The following is a 24,834-nucleotide window of genomic DNA, read 5'->3' as shown; positions in this document are numbered from 1 at the left end:
CTCTCTCTGTGTGTGTGTACCCGTCTCTCCTTCTCTCTCTCTGTGTGTGTGTACCCGTCTCTCCTTCTCTCTCTCTGTGTGTGTGTGTACCCATCTCTCCTTCTCTCTCTCTGTGTGTGTACCCGTCTCTCTTTCTCTCTCTCTATGTGTGTGTACCCGTCTCTCCTTCTCTCTCTCTGTGTGTGTACCCGTCTCTCCTTCTCTCTCTCTGTGTGTGTGTGTACCCATCTCTCCTTCTCTCTCTCTGTGTGTGTACCCGTCTCTCTTTCTCTCTCTCTATGTGTGTGTACCCGTCTCTCCTTCTCTCTCTCTCTGTGTGTGTACCCGTCTCTCCTTCTCTCTCTGTGTGTGTGTGTACCCGTCTCTCTTTCTCTCTCTGTGTGTGTACCCGTCTCTCCTTCTCTCTCTCTGTGTGTGTGTGTACCCGTCTCTCCTTCTCTCTCTCTGTGTGTGTGTACCCGTCTCTCTTTCTCTCTCTGTGTGTGTGTACCCGTCTCTCCTTCTCTCTCTCTCTGTGTGTGTGTACCCGTCTCTCCTTCTCTCTGTGTGTGTGTGTACCCGTCTCTCTCTCTCTCTCTGTGTGTGTGTACCCGTCTCTCCTCTCTCTCTGTGTGTGTGTACCCGTCTCTCCTTCTCTCTCTGTGTGTGTGTGTACCCGTCTCTCCTTCTCTCTCTGTGTGTGTGTACCCGTCTCTCCTTCTCTCTCTCTCTGTGTGTGTGTACCCGTCTCTCCTTCTCTCTCTCTCTATGTGTGTGTACCCGTCTCTCCTTCTCTCTCTCTCTGTGTGTGTGTACCCGTCTCTCCTTCTCTCTCTCTATGTGTGTGTACCCGTCTCTCCTTCTCTCTCTCTCTGTGTGTGTGTACCCGTCTCTCCTTCTCTCTCTCTCTATGTGTGTGTACCCGTCTCTCCTTCTCTCTCTCTCTATGTGTGTGTACCCGTCTCTCCTTCTCTCTCTCTCTGTGTGTGTGTACCCGTCTCTCCTTCTCTCTCTCTCTATGTGTGTGTACCCGTCTCTCCTTCTCTCTCTCTCTGTGTGTGTGTACCCGTCTCTCCTTCTCTCTCTCTATGTGTGTGTACCCGTCTCTCCTTCTCTCTCTCTGTGTGTGTGTACCCGTCTCTCCTTCTCTCTCTCTGTGTGTGTGTACCCGTCTCTCCTTCTCTCTCTCTGTGTGTGTGTACCCGTCTCTCTTTCTCTGTCTGTGTGTGTGTACCCGTCTCTCCTTCTCTCTCTCTCTGTGTGTGTGTACCCGTCTCTCCTTCTCTCTCTCTCTGTGTGTGTACCCGTCTCTCTTTCTCTCTCTCTCTGTGTGTGTACCCGTCTCTCTTTCTCTCTCTCTCTGTGTGTGTACCCGTCTCTCTTTCTCTCTCTCTCTGTGTGTGTGTACCCGTCTCTCTTTCTCTGTCTGTGTGTGTGTACCCGTCTCTCCTTCTCTCTCTCTCTGTGTGTGTGTACCCGTCTCTCCTTCTCTCTCTCTCTGTGTGTGTACCCGTCTCTCTTTCTCTCTCTCTCTGTGTGTGTACCCGTCTCTCCTTCTCTCTCTCTGTGTGTGTGTGTGTACCCGTCTCTCTTTCTCTCTCTCTCTGTGTGTGTGTACCCGTCTCTCCTTCTCTCTCTCTCTGTGTGTGTGTACCCGTCTCTCTTTCTCTCTCTCTCTGTGTGTGTACCCGTCTCTCCTTCTCTCTCTCTCTGTGTGTGTGTGTACCCGTCTCTCCTTCTCTCTCTCTGTGTGTGTGTACCCGTCTCTCTTTCTCTGTCTGTGTGTGTGTACCCGTCTCTCCTTCTCTCTCTCTCTGTGTGTGTGTGTACCCGTCTCTCCTTCTCTCTCTCTCTGTGTGTGTGTACCCGTCTCTCTTTCTCTCTCTCTGTGTGTGTGTACCCGTCTCTCCTTCTCTCTCTCTCTATGTGTGTGTACCCGTCTCTCCTTCTCTCTCTCTCTATGTGTGTACCCGTCTCTCTTTCTCTCTCTCTGTGTGTGTGTACCCGTCTCTCCTTCTCTCTCTCTGTGTGTGTGTACCCGTCTCTCCTTCTCTCTCTCTGTGTGTGTGTACCCGTCTCTCCTTCTCTCTCTCTGTGTGTGTGTACCCGTCTCTCCTTCTCTCTCTCTGTGTGTGTGTACCCGTCTCTCTTTCTCTCTGTGTGTGTGTACCCGTCTCTCCTTCTCTCTCTCTCTATGTGTGTGTACCCGTCTCTCCTCTCTCTCTCTCTATGTGTGTACCCGTCTCTCTTTCTCTCTCTGTGTGTGTGTGTGTACTCGTCTCTCCTTCTCTCTCTCTGTGTGTGTGTGTGTACCCGTCTCTCCTTCTCTCTCTCTGTGTGTGTGTACCCGTCTCTCTTTCTCTCTTGCAGTCTGTCACACACACACAGAGAGACACCACCACGCTCTTACTACCTTGGAAACCTCCAGCAAAGAACACTTTAGAGCAATTGTGCCTGTGTCTCAGAAAATAAAACAAGATAAAGAGAAAATGAGAGAGGGAGAGAGGAAATGAGAGAAGGAAAGATGTTGTCCTGTTTTCACACATCACCACAACCTATCAGGGAGGTCAATCAGAGGATTGCTCTGTGGGGGGTTGTCAGCAAACCTTTTCCTAAACACCAAGTAAACGGTGATGATGGACAGTAAACCTCTTCCTAAACACCAAGTAAACGGTGATGGTGAATCAAGAGTCTCAGTAGTGCTGATTTAGGATCAGTCTTTGCCTTTTAGATCACAATAAATAAGATTATATGGACAGGGTGGACCTGATCCTAGATCAGCACTCCTAATTTGAGCTCATGATACATGAGCTTCTAACGAGCTCTACTTCACACATTTGTTGTGGGCTATTTGTTGTGGGTTTTTTGGGGAATCTTATTTTAAAGGGTGACTGGTCATCTACTAACATGTACAACATGTAGCAACACCACCTGCTGCAGCTAAATGATCTCACACATTTTTTTTAAGAAAATGTGACCTTTGTCCAAAAATGTCTAAAACATCACATGTCGACGTACATGATGTAGTTGTTTTAGAGGTCAATAAGTCTACATTTGCTGATTCACGGATATACAGTGCATTCGGAAAGTATTCAGACCCCTTCACTTTTTCCGCATTTTGTTGTGTTATAGCCTTATTCTAAAATGTATTAAATAGTTGTTTTTCATCATCAATCTATAAACAATACCCCATAACGACAAAACAAAAACAGGTTTTTAGATATTTTTTTGTGTGCAAATGTATAACAAATAAAAAACTTAAATATAATTTACATAAGTATTCAGATTCTTTACTCAGACCCTTTGGCAGCGATTACAGCCTTGAGTCTTCTTGGGTATGACACTGCAAGCGTGGCACACCTGTATTTGGGGAGTTTCTCCCATTCTTCTCTGCAGATCCTCTCAAGTCCTGTCAGGTTGGTTGGGGAGCGTCGCTGCACAGCTATTTTCTGGTGTCTCCAGACATGTTAGATCGGGTTCAAGTCCGGGCTCTGGCTGGGCGACTCAAGGATATTCAGAGGCTTGTCCCGAAGCCACTCCTGTGTTGTCTGTGAGCTTAGGGTCGTTGTCCTGTTGGAAGGTGAACCTTCGCCCAAGTCGGAGGTCCTGAGCGCTCTGGAGCAGGTTTTCATCAAGAATCTCTCTGTACGTTGCTCCATTCATCTTTCCCTTGATCCTGACTAGTCTCCCAGTCCCTGCCGCTGAAAAACATCCCCACATGATGCTGCCACCACCATGCTTCACCGTAGGGATGGTATTGGCCAGGTGATGAGCGGTACCTGGTTTCCTCCAGATGTGATGCTTGTCATTCAGGCCAAAGAGTTCAATCTTGGTTTCATCAGACCAGTCTGAGAGTCCTTTAGGTGCCTTTTGGCAAACTCCAAGCCTGCTGTCATGTGCCTTTTACCTAGGAGTGGCTTCCGTCTGGCCACTCTACCATAAATGCCTGATTGGTGGAGTGCTGCAGAGAAGGTTGTCCTTCTGGAAGGTTCTCCCATCTCCACAGAGGAACTCTGGAGCTCTGTCAGAATGACCATTGGGTTCTTGGTCACCTCCCTGACCAATGCCCATCTCCCCATTGCTCAGTTTGGCCGGGTGGCCAGCTCTAGGAAGAGTCTTGGTGGTTCCAAACTTCTTCCACTTAAGAATGATGGAGGCAACTGTGTTCTTGGGGACCTTCAACGCTGCAGACATTTTTTGGTACCCTTCCTCAGATCTGTGCCTCGACACAATCCTGTCTCGGAGCTCTATGGACAATTCCTTCGACCTCATGGCTTGGTTTTTATTTTTTATTTCTGTTTAGATTTTTTTATACATTTCCAAACATTTCTAAAAACATGTTTTCGCTTTGTCATTATGGGGTAACCTAAAAAAAACAATTTTTTGAATAAGGCTGTAAAATAAGAAAATGTGGAAAAAGTGAAGGGGTCTGAATATTTTCAGGTAGCCTAGTGGTGAGAGCATTGGGCCTGTAACCGAAAGGTTGCAAGATCAAATCCCCGAGCTGACAAGGTAAAACTCTGTCGTTCTGCCCCTGAACAAAGCATTTAACCCACTGTTCCTAGGCTGTCATTGTAAGTAAGATTTTGTTCTTAACTGATTTGCCTAGTTAAATAAAATAAATACATTACTAAGAGAGCATGAGACCAGGTAGCTGATTCCAACAATCTTTCTTTAACATTTGCATATCAAAAGTCACCAGTGGTCATGTGATGTCATCACATTACGTAATATATGAGCTTTCAATCAAGGGTGACACCTCATTACATTAACCCCTATGTGTGTTCTCTCTGTAGAAAAGCCCTGTTCTCTGTTCTGTTCCCCATCATTAATAGATTGAGATCACTTTATTGGTCAATTGCACACAAGGTCCAACCTACATTTTACCCCCACTTCTAATTCAACCATTCTGAAAGACACACATACACAGGTTTTGGAGAGGTGCAGGGTTAGAGGTTTAGTGCCTTGCTCGTGTGCACAGTGACAACAATGGCAGCTAGGCATTGGTTGCCAGCTCACTTCCCGACAGGAAAACCGGGGATGCGAACTGGCAACCCTCCGGTTGCTGGCTCGCCTCTGTAACCGCTAGGCTATTAACCCCCTTGTGTGTTCTCTCTGTAGAGAAGCCGTGTGCCTTGTTCTGTTCCCCTGTGGGGAGAGATACCCCCATCCTGGTGGCAGAGAGAGTGATGGATGGAACACCATGTGGACCCTACGAGTCAGACCTGTGTGTCAATGGCAGGTGTCAGGTACACACACACATACAAACTCAATGCACGCAGATACATGCTCTCTCTCCCACACACACACACACACACACACACGCACACGCACACACACGCACACGCACACACACACACGCACAAACACACAAACACACACACACGAGGCAGACTTGTGTGTCGATGAAGAAAAAGAAGGTGATTTGCATACACATGAGAATCCTGGTGCTGGGCTCAAAGAAGACTTAGATAAAGAAATGCTAAGACATTCCTGTAGCCATTAAGCACTGGGGAGCAGCAATATTCTGTGTCCACACCTCTCATTTCCTTAGAAGTGTGGATGGCAATTGGCTATGAGCGGTGCGTTGTTTCTGGCTACTCCTCCTACCCTTGGCCTTCCTCTACTGCCCTGCCTCACTCCCTCTGCCCTGGGACAGAAAGGATTTTCTCAGTAGGTCACTAGAGAAGGGTTTTCTCTCTGTAGGTCACTAGAGAAGGGTTTTCTCTCTGTTGGTCACTAGAGAAGGGTTTTCTCTCTGTTGGTCACTAGAGAAGGGTTTTCTCTCTGTTGGTCACTAGAGAAGGGTTTTCTCTCTGTAGGTCACTAGAGAAGGGTTTTCTCTCTGTAGGTCACTAGAGAAGGGTTTTCTCTCTGTAGGTCACTAGAGAAGGGTTTTCTCTCTGTAGGTCACTAGAGAATGGTTTTCTCTCTGTAGGTCACTAGAGAAGGGTTTTCTCTCTGTTGGTCACTAGAGAAGGGTTTTCTCTCTGTAGGTCACTAGAGAAGGGTTTTCTCTCTGTTGGTCACTAGAGAAGGGTTTTCTCTCTGTAGGTCACTAGAGAAGGGTTTTCTCTCTGTAGGTCACTAGAGAATGGTTTTCTCTCTGTAGGTCACTAGAGAAGGGTTTTCTCTCTGTAGGTCACTAGAGAAGGGTTTTCTCTCTGTAGGTCACTAGAGAAGGGTTTTCTCTCTGTAGGTCACTAGAGAAGGGTTTTCTCTCTGTAGGTCACTAGAGAAGGGTTTTCTCTCTGTAGGTCACTAGAGAAGGGTTTTCTCTCTGTAGGTCACTAGAGAAGGGTTTTCTCTCTGTAGGTCACTAGAGAAGGGTTTTCTCTCTGTTGGTCACTAGAGAAGGGTTTTCTCTCTGTTGGTCACTAGAGAAGGGTTTTCTCTCTGTTGGTCACTAGAGAAGGGTTTTCTCTCTGTAGGTCACTAGAGCAGGGTTTTCTCTCTGTAGGTCACTAGAGAAGGGTTTTCTCTCTGTAGGTCACTAGAGAAGGGTTTTCTCTCTGTAGGTCACTAGAGAAGGGTTTTCTCTCTGTAGGTCACTAGAGAATGGTTTTCTCTCTGTAGGTCACTAGAGAAGGGTTTTCTCTCTGTAGGTCACTAGAGAAGGGTTTTCTCTCTGTAGGTCACTAGAGAAGGGTTTTCTCTCTGTAGGTCACTAGAGAAGGGTTTTCTCTCTGTAGGTCACTAGAGAAGGGTTTTCTCTCTGTAGGTCACTAGAGAAGGGTTTTCTCTCTGTAGGTCACTAGAGAAGGGTTTTCTCTCTGTAGGTCACTAGAGAAGGGTTTTCTCTCTGTTGGTCACTAGAGAAGGGTTTTCTCTCTGTTGGTCACTAGAGAAGGGTTTTCTCTCTGTTGGTCACTAGAGAATGGTTTTCTCTCTGTAGGTCACTAGAGCAGGGTTTTCTCTCTGTAGGTCACTAGAGAAGGGTTTTCTCTCTGTAGGTCACTAGAGAAGGGTTTTCTCTCTGTAGGTCACTAGAGAAGGGTTTTCTCTCTGTAGGTCACTAGAGAAGGGTTTTCTCTTTGTGCTGGTGGATTTAATTGTATCTTGGTTTATCTGTGTCTTGTTTCCCCCGTCTCTCTCCCTCTCTCTCTTACTCCCGCTCTCTCTCTGTCCTGAGCTCCCAAATGTCTTCTCACAATCTCTCTATCTCTTTCCCTCTCTATCTCTCTCCCTCTCGATCTCTCTCCCTCTCTATCTTGCTCTCTCTCAGGCCTGCAAAGGCAAAGTTTTAATTGGCTGGGAGGTAACGGGGTCATTGTACCACTTCCTGTTTCTGTCAGGTTAGATCAAATCAAATCAAAGGATATTTGTCACATACACATGTTTAGCAGATGTTATTGCGGGTGTAGTGAAATGCTTGTGTTTCTAGCTCCAGCAGTGCAGTAATATCTAACAATTCACAACAATACACACAACCTAAAGTAAAATAATGGAATTAAGGAATATATAAATATTAGAATGATCAATGTCAGAGTGGCATAGACTAAAATACAGTAGAATCTTAGGTCCTAGAAGCAGAGCTGCCTTGTCTGTCAGTGCCATCTTGCCACTAATAGCTAAGCACTGGGACACCAGATGAGAGAATAGACAGACATGGAAGACAGGATGTAGAGGATAGAGGAAGTGAGGGAGCTTTCAGATGAAAAGATATTGTCTAAAGAAGAAAAAGTAGGTATGAGAGACAGAGGAAATAAGATGGTAATCATTATAATAAAATGGACAGATTGAAATGCTAGACTAGTCTGTTCACCTGCTTTACACTGTAAGAGGGGATTCTCACCTCGTCTTGGACATTTTTCTGGCCCATTCTTGGGAATCATAGCCACAGACTCAGTGGGGGATAAAAGTGTGTGTGTGTGTGTGTGTGTGTGTGTGTGTGTGTGTGTGTGTGTGTGTGTGTATTTGTGGGTAGCATAGTTTCCGAAGGAGTAGCCAGCTGTTGTCAATAGATACTGGTCATCTGCTGAGCCAGCATTTGGTTCCCTACACATGGGAGACATTATGTGTCATGCTTCCCTCTACACACACATATCATAGACACACACACACACATGCACGCACTCTCGCACTGTCTTACACACACACACACACACACACACACACACACACACACACACACACACACACACACACACACACACACACACACACACACACACACACACACACACACACACACACACACACACACACACACACACAGATACACGTCTGTGTCAATAATTGTATCCATATTTTGTATTTCCTGGATTTATCCTCTCTCTTTTCATTGGCCAGCAAGAGGGGATTTCTCCTCAGTGTTCTGACGGCCAGCATTAACAAATAAATAAACAGAGAGAGAGAGAGAGAGAGAGAGATACTTGACTTTGTGTCTTCCTTTAATAAGCCGTCCTCATTACACTAAAAACACCACAATCCCCTCCCCAAAAAAGAAATGCATTCAGTGCCACCTCGACATAATCACATTACACAGTACAATACAATACACCCTCCAGCACCACATTACACAGTACGATACAATACACCCTCCAGCACCACATTACACAGTACAATACAATACACCCTCCAGCACCACATTACACAGTACAATACAATACACCCTCCAGCACCACATTACACAGTACGATACAATACACCCTCCAGCACCACATTACACAGTACGATACAATACACCCTCCAGCACCACATTACACAGTACAATACAATACACCCTCCAGCACCACATTACACAGTACAATACAATACACCCTCCAGCACCACATTACACAGTACAATACAATACACCCTCCAGCACCACATTACACAGTACAATACAATACACCCTCCAGCACCACATTACACTGTACAATATAATACACCATCCAGCACCACATTACACAGTACAATATAATACTACCTCCCGCGACACATTACACAGTACAGTACAATACACCCTCCAGCACCACATTACACAGTACAATATAATACTACCTCCCGCGACACATTACAACCGTATATCCAACCCCTCCTCTCCAGCTGTACAGACAGCCCCTGAGCCCACACACCTCCTGAAACATCTCCACACTGTTAATAACTTTATAATACTCAAACTCAACCCTAACGGGTGTAGAGACCATCACTTTGAATAATATCCCTGGGTCTGACCCGGTTCCTTCTTGTTGGCTATATGTGCCAACTTGGCCTGGCCAAACAGAACGTTCAACAACGCTTTTCACTGCCGGAAAACCTTTTCACTGCCGGAAAACCTTTTCACTGCCGGAAAACCTTTTCACTGCCGGGAAAACCTTTTCCCTGCCGAAAAACATTTTCACTGCCGGCAAACCTTTTCACTGCCGGGAAACCTTTTCACTGCCGGGAAAACCTTTTCCCTGCCGGAAAACATTTTCCCTGCCGGGAAACCTTTTCACTGCCGGGAAACCTTTTCACTGCCGGGAAACCTTTTCACTGCCGGGAAACCTTTTCACTGCCGGAAAACCTTTTCCCTGCCGGAAAACCTAGGCTACATCACAAACATACCCACAGAAAAAACAGGAACAGTCTCAGTCATTTCACAGAATGAAGGAGGAGAAAGAGAGGGATGAGGCAGAGAGAGACAGAGAGAGATAGAGAGACCCGTTCAATTAAACGCACTGAAGGACCAGCTACAGTAGCTTCAAATGAATTATTGACCCTTCCATGGGAGGCTGAGCCATAGTTTAAGACTGTCCTTAGTCCATCAGTCCACTTAGCCTACAGTCCACAGTAGGGGTAGGCAACTAGATTCACCCACAGGCCAATGTTTGTCAAAGTGCATGGTTGGGGGTCCTTTCGGTTACTGGCCCAATACTCATTTATAATTTTTTTTATAAAAAACATTTTACCCCCTTTTTTCTCCCCAATTGGTAGTTACAGTCTTGTCCCATCACTGCAACTCCCGTACGGACTCAGGAGAGGTGAAGGTCAAGAGCCGTGGGTCCTCCGAAACACAACCCCGCCAAGCACGCTTAACCCAGAAGCCAGCTGCACCAATGTGTCGGAGGAAACACTGTACACCTGGCAACCGTGTAAGCGTGCATGCGCCCGGCCCACCACAGGAGTCTCTCGAGTGCGATAGGACAAGGACATCCCGGCCGGCCAAACCCTCCTCTAACCCGGATGACGCTGGGCCAATTGTGTGTCGCCCCATGGGTCTCCCAGTCGCGGCCGGCTGCAACACAGCCTGATATCGAACCAGGATCTGTAGTAACACAGCTAGCACTGCGATGCAGTGCCTTAGACCGCTGCGCCACTCAGGAGAACCTACTGGCACAATGGTCTTAACCACTAGCCTACCTGCCGAACCATTGATGGATTGAGACGTGGAACTGTGATGCTCCAGCTGAGTACTGATGATTTTCTGAACGAGTCTCGACACCGGTGAGCTTCTGGGGGATGACATACACCTCGTCTGGGATGAGGTAGACTGGTACTGGGAGTAGCTAAAGATCATGATTCGTCCCAGGCTGAGTGGGTGAGGGACACACTGGTGGAGCAGAGAGAGCATTAGCAGGGTGAATGCTCTCAGAGCCATGGCTGAGTCAGATGTGACTTCTATGAGGAAAAGGTGAAGGAATATAATGCTTCTCACTTGCTCTTGTCACAATGCTGTGCAACTGGTTTCATGTAAATGGCAGAGCAGTTCATATGCCACATACATCAGCCGCTTCTTAATGTCAAATCTAAATGGTTTGGTCTTTTATGCCTGACGATGACTTCCAAGTGAAACATTGCACAAAAACACAGTGGAAGCGTTCATCAGTGTGCAGGTCTCCATTCTCTACAGATATAGGATCTTAATTTGATCACCCTGTTGCAGGATAACTTTTGAGGTATTTGAGGTTTAAAAAGGCTTCTGAAGTTTGTAATTTACACTTAGAAATTTCCCGACAAATGTATCAACCCCTACAGATATGTCCGTTAATTATAATTCACATAATTATTCATATTTTCTGTTGCTGCTGTTGCAAACAAATTAAGATCCCTACATCTGTAATCTATCTTAATCAATGAAGTCAAACATTGGACAGCAAAAGCGGAGAGTGATGCCAGGCCATAAAAAGTGTTTCGCCTTACATTTATGATGTAAAACTTAGCATCATTTTATATTACCATAGATAATTTGACTAATCAATTTAGTCATCCAAGTCATGGCAAAGCAGATAACATTGTAAGATATACCTGTGTGTGTGTGTGTGTGTGTGTGTGTGTGTGTGTGTGTGTGTGTGTGTGTGTGTGTGTGTGTGTGTGTGTGTGTGTGTGTGTGTGTGTGTGTGTGTGTGTGTGTGTGTGTGTGTGTGTGTGTGTGTGTGTGTGTGTGTCTGTGCTAGCCGCCAGGTAGGAAGTAGTACCCTACTGTCCAGTGGTGGAGTGTTAGGGCTGATTGCTCCAATCTGTCACCTTCTCATTTTACTCGAACATGTATGGACGCGCACACACACACACACACACACACACACACACACACACACACACACACACACACACACACACTCATACTAAAGCTAGTCTCTTTCCCACACTCCCATCCTCTTCCTATCCTCTCTCTTTTCCTTCTCTCAATCCTTCTATTATTCTATTCCTTCCTCTCCTCTCTCTGTATCTTCCTCTTTCCTCCTCTTTCCTCTTCTCTCTCTGTATCCTCCTCTTTCCTCCTCTTTCCTCTCCTTTCTCTGTACCCTCCTCTTTCCCCCTTCTATCCAATCAAATGTATTTATCAAGCCCTTCTTACATCAGCTGATGTCACAAAGTGCTGTACAGAAACCCAGCCTAAAACCCCAAACAGCAAGCAATGCAGGTGTAGAAGCACGGTGTCTAGGAAAAACTCTCTAGAAAAGCCGGAACCTAGGAAGAAACCTAGAGAGGAACCAGGCTATGAGGGGTGGCCAGTCCACTTCTGGTGGTGCCAGGTGGAGATTATAACAGAACATGGCCAAGATGTTAAAATGTTCATAGATGACCAGCAGGGTCAAATAATAATAATCACAATGGTTGTAGAGGGTGCAACAGGTCAGTTGGCTTTTCATAGTCGATCATTCAGAGTATCTCTACCGCTCACAGCAGGTCTGGGACAGGTAGCACGTCCGGTGAACAGGTTAGGATTCCATAGCCGCAGGCAGAACAGTTGAAACTGGAGCAGCAGCATGACCAGGTGGACTGGGGACAGCAAGGAGTCATCATGCCAGGTAGTCCTGAGGAATGGTCCTAGTGCTCAGGTCCTCCGAGAGAGAGAGAGAGAAAGAAAGAAAAAGAGTAAGAGAGAAAAAGAGATAGATAATTAGAGAGAGCATACTTAAATTCACACAGGACACCGGATAAGACAGGATAAATACTCCAGATTTAACAGACTGACCCTAGCCCCCCAACACAAATACAGAAAATCAGAGGAGAAGGAAGGAAACCGAAGGAGAAGAGTGTATCTTCCTCTTTCCCCCTCCTATCGTCTCCTTTCTCTGTATCCTCCTCTTCCTCTCTTCTCTCTGTATCCTCCTCTTTCCTCTTTCCTCCTCTTCCTCTCCTCTGTCTGTATCCTCCTCTTTCCTCCTTCTCTTCCTCTACTCTCTCTGTATCTTCTTTCCTCTCCTCTGTCTGTATCCTCCTCTTTCCTCCTCCTCTTCCTCTCCTCTCTCTGTATCTTCTTTCCTCTCATCTGTCTGTATCCTCCTCTTTCACCCTTCCTATTCCTCTCCTGTCTTCTCCTTTGGTTTCCTTCCTTCTTCTCCTCTGCTTTTCTTTTGCTACATATTTATCATCATCTGGATGTAGGTAACAAAAGGAATGAGTCTCTCTCCACCCTCTCTGTCTCTGTCTCGCTCTCTGTGTCTCTCCCCCCCCTCTCTCCCTCTCTCTCAGCCCCCCCCCCCCCCCCCTGGAGAAAGAGGAGAGAGAGAAATGGAGAGAGAGAGAAACAGAGAAAGAGGAGAGAGAAATAAAGCCCCTTAAATTGAATTGAAATGGAGAAAGAGGAGAGAGAGAGAGAAAGAGGAGGGGGAGAGAGGGGGAAGTGTCAATGTTATGCTAAGCTACGCTGTATGAAATTCAGGAATGCTGTGAAAACAGCATCACAGAGAGGGGACAGAGAGAGAAAATCAGAAATGTTGTGAAAACACAGTCAGTCTTGTCAGAAGAGAAGCCTAAAGGCTGCTGGGTAATGGAGACCCACATGATGCTACTGCTGCCTCACTGAATCAGCAAAAGTCAATCTTGGTCCAGATTCTCTGTGTCCATATGTTCGTAGTCTGTTTCAGCAAAAATTGTCCAGATTGTCTGCGTGTGTGTGTGTGTGTGTGTGTGTGTGTGTGTGTGTGTGTGTGTGTGTGTGTGTGTGTGTGTGTGTGTGTGTGTGTGTGTGTGTGTGTGTGTGTGTGTGTGTGTGTGTGTGTGTGTGTGTGTGTGTGTGTGTGTTCTGAATCATCAAGTTCCTATGATCCAGATGTACAGATTGGATTTTCTACAGAGTATTTAGAGTATTACTGACTCAGGCAGTCCAGGAAACAACACACACACACACACACACACACACACACACACACACACACACACACACACACACACACACACACACACACACACACACACACACACACACACACTACACACTCCTAACTCACACACACTCCACACACAATGACTGACTGCGTTTATGTGTTTGTGCATGCATGTGTGTGTGTGTTTGCGTTCATATGTCTGTTGGTGTGTAAATATTCTTGTTTGTGTTTTACTGTTTGTGCTGCTTGGGAGTGTGTAAATGGCTTTGGGTAATTGGAGTTGTTTGTGAGTACACAGCTGATTTAACTCTGTGATAATTGCTGGGAAGGATTAAACAATCCCTAAACATACAATAGGTTATGTGCTGGTGAATCTAGACTAATATCACTCGCCTTTGATGTCTGAACGTATTATAGCTTCTCTTTCCGTTTTTACAATGGACCAACTTGTTGTTTTTCCCACAGTCTTCTGGGGTCGTATTCATAATGTTTCTTCCTTTTAGATACTAATTAATACGATTATACAGACACGGGGGAACTGATCCTAGATCAGCACTCCTACTATGAATAAAGGCCCTGATTCTCCAAGTCCCTCTGCTTCCTCTGTCCTTATTGACTGGCCCTTGAAGATCTGAGAGGATTGAATAGGTGGCAGTTCCTCTCTACTCTATCAGACATACTAGATGGAGCTATTGGGATGTTTTGTACATCTATCTAATAGTTTCAAATCCATGATGAGAAGTCAGTGAGGGGAGGGGAGTGAGTGGGGAGTGAGTCAGAGAGGAACAGCCTTTTCCTATTTCACTAGCATTGTTTTGGAGTCAGAATGCAGTCCGCTAGTAGACCGATAGTCCGGTCAGTGTTTATTCAGAGATGGACTTCATTAGAGTGCGGTTGCATCCCAGTCAATATATCCTACCTTCTCCTGACGTGTACTCTTGTCTACTACTTCCCACACATCTAGAATCAATATATCCTACCTTCTCCTGACGTGTACTCTTGTCTACTACTTCCCACACATCTAGAATCAATATATCCTACCTTCTCCTGACGTGTACTCTTGTCTACTACTTCCCACACATCTAGAATCAATATATCCTACCTTCTCCTGACGTGTACTCTTGTCTACTACTTCCCACACATCTAGAATCAATATATCCTACCTTCTCCTGACGTGTACTCTTGTCTACTACTTCCCACACATCTAGAAGCATAGTTTCCACCTTCCATCTTTCTTAAACCACTGAAGGGACACTTTGCTAGGAAGGGGAAATAATTGGGACGTAGCCTGTATATTCCTTGATGTTGACTACTTCCTGTGTACTTTGTTTTGTTAAGTTGTCTACTTATTGTCTGCAGAAAATCGGCTGCGATGGCATCATCGGCTCGTCAGCCAGGGAGGACCGCTGTGGGGTGTGTAACGGAGATGGACACTCCTGTAAGATAGTCAAGGGAGACTTCAACCATACCAAGGGCAGGGGTGAGTACTGGGTTAGGGGGAGGTTCTAAACATGTATTTTTCAGTTGGGAATATCTGGGCCTTGTTCATAATGGCACACAATGGAAAACGTGTTCAAACATTTTGCAACAGAAATATAAAATGAGCGTTAGTGAAGTCCAGCTAATCCTTCCCTATGTCTGTCTCTTTTCTTCCGGTTGGTGCCTAATGAACATGACCCTGATGGGAACAGAATGGAAAAGGGATGAGTGTATGTTATTACCGTAGTCCTACTCCACTAAAAGAGAGATCAGAAATGACAGGCAAATATGAAGAGGACAGATTTGGTGTACACCAGTTACAGTTACATAGGAGTTACATTGGGCCGTCAGTCTTTACCTGCTACACTGGACGCAATTTTTGTCAACTTTTCTCTGGCGGGAGCCGCACATGAATGTATTGAAAATAGAGCCAGAGTGTAATTTTGAGGCCCTTTATCTACTTCCCCAGAGTCAAATTAACTTGTGGAGACTATTTTTATGTTTCTGTGTTCAGTAAGAAAGAAGTTAGAGGTAGTTTCGCGAGCCAATGCTAACTAGCGGTAGCATAATGACTAGAAGTCTATGAGTATCTGCTAGCATGCTAAATAAATTGCCTAAATCCAGAAGTGTCCCTTTAAGGCATTTAACCTCTGGTGGAAAGTCACCGGGAACAATCTTAGCAAGGTGCCCTACAAACACTAGGGTATCTGGGGTATCTGTAGCCCTGCAGTATCACTAAACATGTAATACACACACACCGGTGCCTCTGTCCCCCATAGGTAAAGTTCAGTTTCACAGCCAGAGCACTAGACTTGGCATTTAAGGCCGAACGTTAGTCTGAATAGAGACCTGTTGGGTTTTAATTACAAGATAACACCCCATTATTCCCTTTTAATGGCTTGAGGCCTGTGTGTGTGTGTGTGTGTGTGTGTGTGTGTGTGTGTGTGTGTGTGTGTGTGTGTGTGTGTGTGTGTGTGTGTGTGTGTGTGTGTGTGTGTGTGTGTGTGTGTGTGTGTGTGTGTGTGTGTGTGTGTGTGTGTGTGCATACAAAGACTCTGTGCAGATGGTCTGATTGTAATGCCGCTGAAGGGCAGACGTTTTCTTTCTTTTCTTTTTATTTGTATTTATTATGGATCCCCATTAGTTCCTGCCAAGGCAGCAGCTACTCTTCCTGGGGTTTATTATGGATCCCCATTAGTTCCTGCCAAGGCACCAGCTACTCTTCCTACGGTTTATTACGGATCCCCATTAGTTCCTGCCAAGGCAGCAGCTACTCTTCCTGGGGTTTATTATGGATCCCCATTAGTTCCTGCCAAGGCAGCAGCTACTCTTCCTGGGGTTTATTATGGATCCCCATTAGTTCCTGCCAAGGCACCAGCTACTCTTCCTACGGTTTATTACGGATCCCCATTAGTTCCTGCCAAGGCAGCAGCTACTCTTCCTGGGGTTTATTATGGATCCCCATTAGTTCCTGCCGAGGCAGCAGCTACTCTTCCTGGGGTTTATTATGGATCCCCATTAGTTCCTGCCAAGACACCAGCTACTCTTCCTGGGGTTTATTATGGATCCCTATTAGTTCCTGCCAAGGCAGCAGCTACTCTTCCTGGGGTTTATTATGGATCCCCATTAGTTCCTGCCAAGACATCAGCTACTCTTCCTGGGGTTTATTAAGGATCCCCATTAGTTCCTGCCAAGACACCAGCTACTCTTCCTGTGGTTTATTATGGATCCCCATTAGTTCCTGCCAAGACACCAGCTACTCTTCCTGGGGTTTATTATGGATCCCCATTAGTTCCGGTCAAGACACCAGCTACTCTTCCTGGGGTTTATTATGGATCCCCATTAGTTCCGGTCAAGACATCAGCTACTCTTCCTGGGGTTTATTATGGATCCCCATTAGTTCATGTCAAGACACCAGCTACTCTTCCTGGGGTTTATTATGGATCCCCATTAGTTCCTGCCAAGACACCAGCTACTCTTCCTGGGGTTTATTATGGATCCCCATTAGTTCCTGCCAAGACACCAGCTACTCTTCCTGGGGTTTATTATGGATCCCCATTAGTTCCTGTCAAGACACCAGCTACTCTTCCTGGGGTTTATTATGGATCCCCATTAGTTCCTGCCAAGACACCAGCTACTCTTCCTGGGGTTTATTATGGATCCCCATTAGTTCCTGCCAAGACACCAGCTACTCTTCCTGGGGTTTATTATGGATCCCCATTAGTTCCGGTCAAGAAACCAGCTACTCTTCCTGGGGTTTATTATGGATCCCCATTAGTTCCGGTCAAGACACCAGCTACTCTTCCTGGGGTTTATTATGGATCCCCATTAGTTACGGTCAAGACATCAGCTACTCTTCCTGGGGTTTATTATGGATCCCCATTAGTTACGGTCAAGACATCAGCTACTCTTCCTGGGGTTTATTATGGATCCCCATTAGTTCCTGCCAAGACACCAGCTACTCTTCCTGGGGTTTAATATGGATCCCCATTAGTTCCTGCCAAGGCAGAAGCTACTCTTCCTGGGGTTTATTATGGATCCCCATTAGTTCCTGCCAAGGCAGCAGCTACTCTTCCTACGGTTTATTACGGATCCCCATTAGTTCCTGCCAAGGCAGCAGCTACTCTTCCTGGGGTTTATTATGGATCCCCATTAGTTCCTGCCAAGACACCAGCTACTCTTCCTGGGGTTTATTATGGATCCCCATTAGTTCCTGCCAAGGCACCAGCTACTCTTCCTACGGTTTATTACGGATCCCCATTAGTTCCTGCCAAGGCAGCAGCTACTCTTCCTGGGGTTTACTATGGAGCCCCATTAGTTCCTGCCAAGACACCAGCTACTCTTCCTGGGGTTTATTATGGATCCCCATTAGTTCCTGCCAAGGCACCAGCTACTCTTCCTACGGTTTATTACGGATCCCCATTAGTTCCTGCCAAGGCAGCAGCTACTCTTCCTGGGGTTTATTATGGATCCCCATTAGTTCCTGCCAAAACACCAGCTACTCTTCCTGGGGTTTATTATGGATCCCCATTAGTTCCTGTCAAGGCAGCAGCTACGCTTCCTGGGGTTCAGCAACATTAAGGCAGAGAAATACAATAAAAATATTACATGACATTACATTTCATAACAATTTTCACAACACATCAAGTAGGTGCCCTCAGGCCACTACTCTGCTACCACATATCTACAACACTATGATCATTCATTCTGGACAAAATCAGGAATTCTTATTCTAACCTTAAGAAAACATTGGTCGTTCACACACAACTCTGACACACTGTAATGGCAGTGTGTGTGTGTGTGTGTGTGTGTGTGTGTGTGTGTGTGTGTGTGTGTGTGTGTGTGTGTGTGTGTGTGTGTGTGTGTGTGTGTGTTTGAGAGATGTAGAGAAAGTGAGAATGAAGACGAGAGCAAGGAAGAGGGTATGTACAGTGTGTGTGTGTGTGTGTATATGTACTGTGTGGGTGTACAGTGTATGTGTACAGTGTGTACAGTGTGTACAGTGTGTACATTGTGTGTGTGTACTGGGTGTGTACAGTGTGTGTGTACAGTGTGTGTACAGTGTGTGCATGCGTGCATTTGTAAGACAGGATTATGAACGCCTTTTACCCAATTCATTACATTTGCTAAAGCCATTCCGCCTGCCTCCTCCCCCCTTCTCTCCTCTCCTCTGCTCCCCCTCCTCTCCTCTCCTCTCCTCCCCCCTCCTCTCCTCTCCTTTCCTCCCCCCTCCTCTCCTCTACCCCCAGTCTCTTCTAGCCACTGTAAGAGGGTTTCTACCTGTGTGATGGCTAAACCAAGGGCTGTCCCCAAGTGTTTCTCATGTAAGATGCCTGCTCTGCGTGTGTGTGTGTGTGTGTGTGTGTGTGTGTGTGTGTGTGTGTGTGTGTGTGTGTGTGTGTGTGTGTGTGTGTGTGTGTGTGTGTGTGTGTGTGTGTGTGTGTGTGTGTGTGTGTGTGTGTGTGTGTGTGTGTGTGTGTGCGTCTTGCCCTGACTGGAGTGTACACGTCGGTAGATGGGAGATCCAGACCTCCTTGGTTTCTCCTGGGATCAATAGCCGAAATGCAGATGGTCCTCACACAGACGCAGACACAGACGCACGCACGCACGCACGCGCGCACACACACACACACACACACACACACACACACACACACACAGACACACACAGACACACGCACATACACGCACATACACGCACACACACACACAAACACACACACACAGACACACACAGACACACAGATACACGCACACACACACACACACACACACACACACACACACACACACACACACACACACACACACACACACACACACACACACACACACACACATACACATACACACTCTCAGTGTTCTTTAGTCCTGCTCCTGGAGAGATGTTGTTCAGGCTTTAGTTTCAGTCTGGTTCAAGGGCTTGATGCGTGCAGGGCTGGAACAAAAGAGTGGATTTGGACAGGAGGCTGAGTGCGTTTGGAAGGATCCCAGCATGGCTTGGCTCCCCGACGCTCCGCCTCGATGAACACACTGGGATACCTCGTGGTACTTCTTCATCCACCTGGGTTGAGGGAAAACAACAATATTCCAATGGCGAAAATGATTAAGAATCATATTGAAAATCTTGAATGTCATATCGTTAATCCCAGGAGAGCCCAGAGGAGGATGGATTGGGTTTCTATCCCTGGAGGTCTGGCCTGCAAAGAGCCTGTCTAGTCATTCCCAGAGTAATGGCTGTAAATGAACAGTGTGTGTGTGTGTGTGTGTGTGTGTGTGTGTGTGTGTGTGTGTGTGTGTGTGTGTGTGTGTGTGTGTGTGTGTGTGTGTGTGTGTGTGTGTGTGTGTGTGTGTGTGTGTGTAATGGTGTGTATACAGTAACTACATACAGATTGGCAATCAACATAACCCTGTGGTGTTGGTGATGGGTAGGGCCTGGAGTTTTTTCCATTCCATGTGACCTGACCAGGATATACTCTGGGCCTTAGCGATGGGGTGTTTTTAACAGCGTTTCTGGGTGTGTGGTTTGTGGTGTTTTCCTGTTGACTGTGTGAAGGGGTGCTCTTGGTAGAAATTGCCCGTAGGCACAGATCTAGGATCAGTTTAGACTCCCCCCAATCCTAACCTTAACCATTAGAGGGGGAGAAAGCTAAACTGACCTTAGATCAGTGTCAAGGCTAGAGACACTTGTTACTTGTGACTTGTTCCTGTGTGCTGTGTAAAGAGATAATAGCATGGTTGTGGTAATTGCAGATCCAGCCCTGTAGGGCGGCACTACGGTGAGTACACACAGGGAGTCTGTACATAGTGGGGAGGCAGTAAAGAAGAACAAAGCAGCTCAACTAGGCCGAGGGGACTTGATTGTAATGTAAGACGTGTGTGAAACTCTTGAGTTTGGTGTCAATCATGCATTGATGTCAAGTTTGTTACGTGTGGATCTCAGGTTAGGATGTGGCCTCTTGAGATACAGGAATAAATCAAACTCTAAAAAACTAAAAAACTAAACAAAAACTATTGAGACAATGAAGATTTTAGGACGATAAAGACTTCCATCCACTGATGGCATATATGGTAAAAGTTTGGAAGAATAATCAATTTTATTTTCTCAGAAACGGTTGTATAGATACTGTGCTTTGGGATCTATTGTAGAGAGAAGGTTCTGCATCTCAAACGGCACCCTATTCCCTATGTAGTGCACTACAGGCACTATGGGCCTTGGTCAAAAGTAGTGCACTAGATAGGGAATAGGGTGTCATTTAGGATGCACCCTGGTCTCTCTTGACTCCACACCTGGTCTCTCTTGACTCCACAGAGCTTAACAGTCCCATTACACAGGGCTCAAAACCCCAACCTGTGACATTTTGTTGGGGGTTCCTCCTATTGCAATTATCTACATGATGGAAGACCCTCTCCTCCCCTCTTTATATATCCCTCTTGTTCTCTCTCTTTCTCTTATTCACTGATGTATCTATTTCTCTCTCTTCTTCCTCTTCTCCCTCACTCCCTTTCTCTCTCTCCCTCCCTCCCTTTCTCTCTCTCACTGTGGGTCTTTCATATCTCTCTCCACTCTGTTTTTTGTTTCCTTCTTTGACACATTTGTGTGTAAGCCTCAGAAGTAACAGTGTGACCACAGTCAGTTGCCCGAGGGCCTGGGAACCAATGAGCTGCTTTGTATCATCACTACTGCCCAAACACTAGTGGGTGCTTGGATGCATGCATGTCTGTGAGGAGGGAAGGGCTGGCAAGGGTCTAATCAGAGATTTCTCTCCCAGTCGGGTTGAGGCTGGAATCCATAGAATATTTCATAGGATCTCTGTGCTAGAATCAAATGAATGATTCAAAAGTGATGTCATAAAGTAGTGTATATGCAGTGGGATCCTACCACATATACTTCCTGGTCTCTTCAACACCTTTTGAATTCAGAGCCGTACATCTCCATGTGTGCATCCCAAATGCCACCGAATTACCAATATAGTGCAATACTTTGAGCTCTAGTCTCAAATATCACACTGTATAGGGAATATGGTGACATCTGGGTCACAACCTACCTGTCTCTGGTTGAATCCTTCCTTTCAAACCCAGGCTCCGTGTGATGCTCCAGCACACAGAGACAGAAGGTAGAGAGAGAGAGGCTCTACCTCTTTCTGTCCACTGCTATTGAGTTAGATCGCTGCTACTATGACTGTTACTACCCTAGCTGTGTCCCAAACGGTACCCTATTCTCTTCATAGTGCACTACCTTTGACCAGAGTCTAGTGCACTACTTTTGAACAGGGCCCATGTGTTGGGAACAGGGTGTCATTTGGGATGTAGACCCTCTCTCTTTCTACTTCCTTCATTGTCCTCCTCCTTGCCTTTCACACAGAAAACATATTTCAACCCTTTCCAAATTAACAGCTTGGATAAAGAACCAGCCCAGCCCAACCCTGTCCATACTACCCCTTCCCCTCACCTCTCCTCACCTCCTCTCATCCCCCCTCGCCTCTCGTCCTCTCCTCACCCCAGGTGTGGGTCTGGGTGTGGCTCCACCCACCTCACTCTCATGTATGTTTCTATAGGTTACATCGAGGCTGCTGTCATCCCCGTTGGTGCTAGGAGAATCAAAGTTGTGGAGGACAAGCCCTCACACAGCTTTCTGGGTAAGACACACACACACACACACATCTTGTTGTGGGGTGCAGAGAACATTTAGCAGTGTTAAAGCTCATTTTCGTGCAATTCTCTACATTCTTCTATACATTCTTTCAATTCTAATGTGTATTCATGTGATATTTGAGTACCTCAAACCTTACAACATTACTACAAAATCTATGTGCTAAAAAACCTAGCTAAAAAATGTTAGCTGACATGAGCTAGTTGATCTGGACATTTCTGACAAGTTATAAATAGCTCTCTAAGGTATACAATGACTAACATGACAAGAGAAACTGATGATGCAAGATGTGTTGAATTGCAGGAAATAAGCTTTAAACCGGCAAAATTCTCTCTTCGCCAACATGACGGTTGTGGAAAGTTTGTTTCATGAACGGTGCTTGTACCCATAGAAATAGGGGTGTGCAGGGGGGGAGTGGGATATTCCCTAATGATGGAAGGGGGGCCTGGATGAAAAAAGTTTGGGAACCCCTTTTATAGACAACCGCACAAGTTCATATTATCTGTCTAATGATGTGAACTTGTATTCCCTATAGCAGGGTACTCAACTACTATCTGAAACGGTCCAGTGACACAAATTTCCTAGGTGGCAAAGGTCCGGATGGATATTGTCATTTATCGGCGCTGTGGTTCAGCATAGTAACAAACCATGTTGTTATATAAAATGTTTTCAAGAATACTGGAAAACATGACAGTTTTTTACAATCGCTAGGACCCATTTTTCAATACTTAGGTCACTTTTTCAAAACTCTTCACACAGATCACTTAACCAACTTTCAGCTTGGCACAGCAGTTCACATCCAAAATGCACTAAAACTACCAAAACACATGTCTCAAATCAACTCATTCTTCCATAACACTAGCAAAGGTTGTCACCCAACAAGCACACTTTGTCACTCATAAAACAATGACCTAAAAAACGCTAACGACAGGGAGCATTACACAATGTTTTCTTTTGTAAAATGTCTTTACAAAACAAGAATGACACTTCTACTGTTTAGAATTCAATGCAGTATATATTACAGGAATGAATCAGACATGATGCAATATGCTTCAATATGTTTTATGTCATTTTTTGGCATTGAGTGATTCCAAAATACAAGACTTTGTATATACATATACCATCTACCGATACAGATACAGCAGAAGCAAAGCTAGCCAACCCTGTTTTCTGCATTTGGCCACAGGTTCTCATCCACATTACATCTTGGGCAATACAACTAGGAAATAATCTTTGGACATGCCTGGTCCATCCCTGGCAATCTTCTGCAGATATGTCCAGGTATCCAGCGTTCATTGTGTCCAGGAGGGACATTTGATCATGTGGATGGTGGTCATAAACCTCTTACCATTCTATGAGGTAAATAATCCCTCTATGGTGCTGAGGAATGGAGTGTAAGGTGGGAGGAAAAGTGACACCATCCTGGGATGGGTTGCAAACCCTGTGACTGCATGGGAGTGGTGAAATGCCACATTGTCCCATACAATTACAAACGTTGGCCAATTTCGCCTCACTGCAATCCTTTCCTCACCTGGCACAGCCCTTCCATAGAGGTCATCAGCCCTTCCATAGAGGTCATCAGCCCTTCCATAGAGGTCATCAGCCCTTCCATAGAGGTCATCAGCCCTTCTATAGAGGTCATCAGCCCTTCCATAGAGGTCATCAGCCCTTCCATAGAGGTCATCAGCCCTTCTATAGAGGTCATCAGCCCTTCCATAGAGGTCATCAGCCCTTCCATAGAGGTCATCAGCCCTTCCATAGAGGTCATCAGCCCTTCCATAGAGGTCATCAGCCCTTCCATAGAGGTCATCAGCCCTTCCATAGAGGTCATCAGCCCTTCTATAGAGGTCATCAGCCCTTCCATAGAGGTCATCAGCCCTTCGATAGAGGTCATCAGCCCTTCCATAGAGGTCATCAGCCCTTCCATAGAGGTCATCAGCCCTTCCATAGAGGTCATCAGCCCTTCCATAGAGGTCATCAGCCCTTCCATAGAGGTCATCAGCCCTTCTATAGAGGTCATCAGCCCTTCCATAGAGGTCATCAGCCCTTCCATAGAGGTCATCAGCCCTTCCATAGAGGTCATCAGCCCTTCCATAGAGGTCATCAGCCCTTCCATAGTCATCAGCCCTTCTATAGAGGTCATCAGCCCTTCCATTAGGTCATCAGCCCTTCCATAGAGGTCATCAGCCCTTCCATAGAGGTCATCCAGGAATGAAATGCGCTCGGGGTTGTATGGCCCAATAATCAGTTTGTGTAACAGAAATCCATCAGAGGATATTACTGCATACATTGTGATGTTGGCACCTCTCTGGCCCGGGACATCCACTGTGGCTCTTTCCCCAATCACATTCCTTCCTCGCCGCCGTGTTTTGGCTAAGTTGAAACCAGCCTCATCCACAAAGATGAATATGTGGGGTGTTTGCTTGGCTTCAAATTCCATGACTCTCTAAAATAATCCACAAGGCAACATAAGAGTTATTACTCTAGTTTACATTATACCTAAAAACATCCATTGTGTGCCTCTGCCCTGTTTGGTTTTGTTCAAAACCAGTTCTGTATTTTATAGTCATCTTGCCTGGACATATTGAGTTGTTTGACTCGTTCAGAGTTCCCCTCAAAGGTTACAGTGTACAACTGCTTCATCCTGACTTGATGCTGTTTCAGAACTCTAGAAATAGTTGTTATGCTTACATTGTGAATATTTCC

General features: G+C 45.9%; 1 protein-coding gene across 2 annotated transcripts in view; it reads left to right on the top strand.

The window, feature by feature from the left end:
- The window catches only part of LOC129843730 (A disintegrin and metalloproteinase with thrombospondin motifs 17-like), a 40,402-nt gene extending 16,549 nt beyond the window's left edge, over positions 1-23,853 (top strand). Inside the window, exons 7-10 of one of the 2 annotated variants that reach the window (XM_055912312.1) lie at positions 5,101-5,228; positions 14,856-14,976; positions 22,034-22,114; positions 23,315-23,853. In XM_055912312.1, the coding sequence (XP_055768287.1) occupies positions 5,101-5,228; positions 14,856-14,976; positions 22,034-22,114; positions 23,315-23,358 (374 nt within the window). In that variant the 3' untranslated portion in view covers positions 23,359-23,853. Of the gene's footprint in view, positions 1-5,100; positions 5,229-14,855; positions 14,977-22,033; positions 22,502-23,314 lie in introns of those variants that run through there. The other variant, XM_055912311.1, reaches the window with a different exon arrangement.
- Positions 23,854-24,834: the final 981 nt, after the last annotated feature.

This window comes from Salvelinus fontinalis, unplaced genomic scaffold (assembly GCF_029448725.1).
Source record: "Salvelinus fontinalis isolate EN_2023a unplaced genomic scaffold, ASM2944872v1 scaffold_0156, whole genome shotgun sequence".
Taxonomy (NCBI): domain Eukaryota; kingdom Metazoa; phylum Chordata; class Actinopteri; order Salmoniformes; family Salmonidae; genus Salvelinus; species Salvelinus fontinalis.
This window is presented reverse-complemented; position numbering and strand designations above follow the sequence as displayed.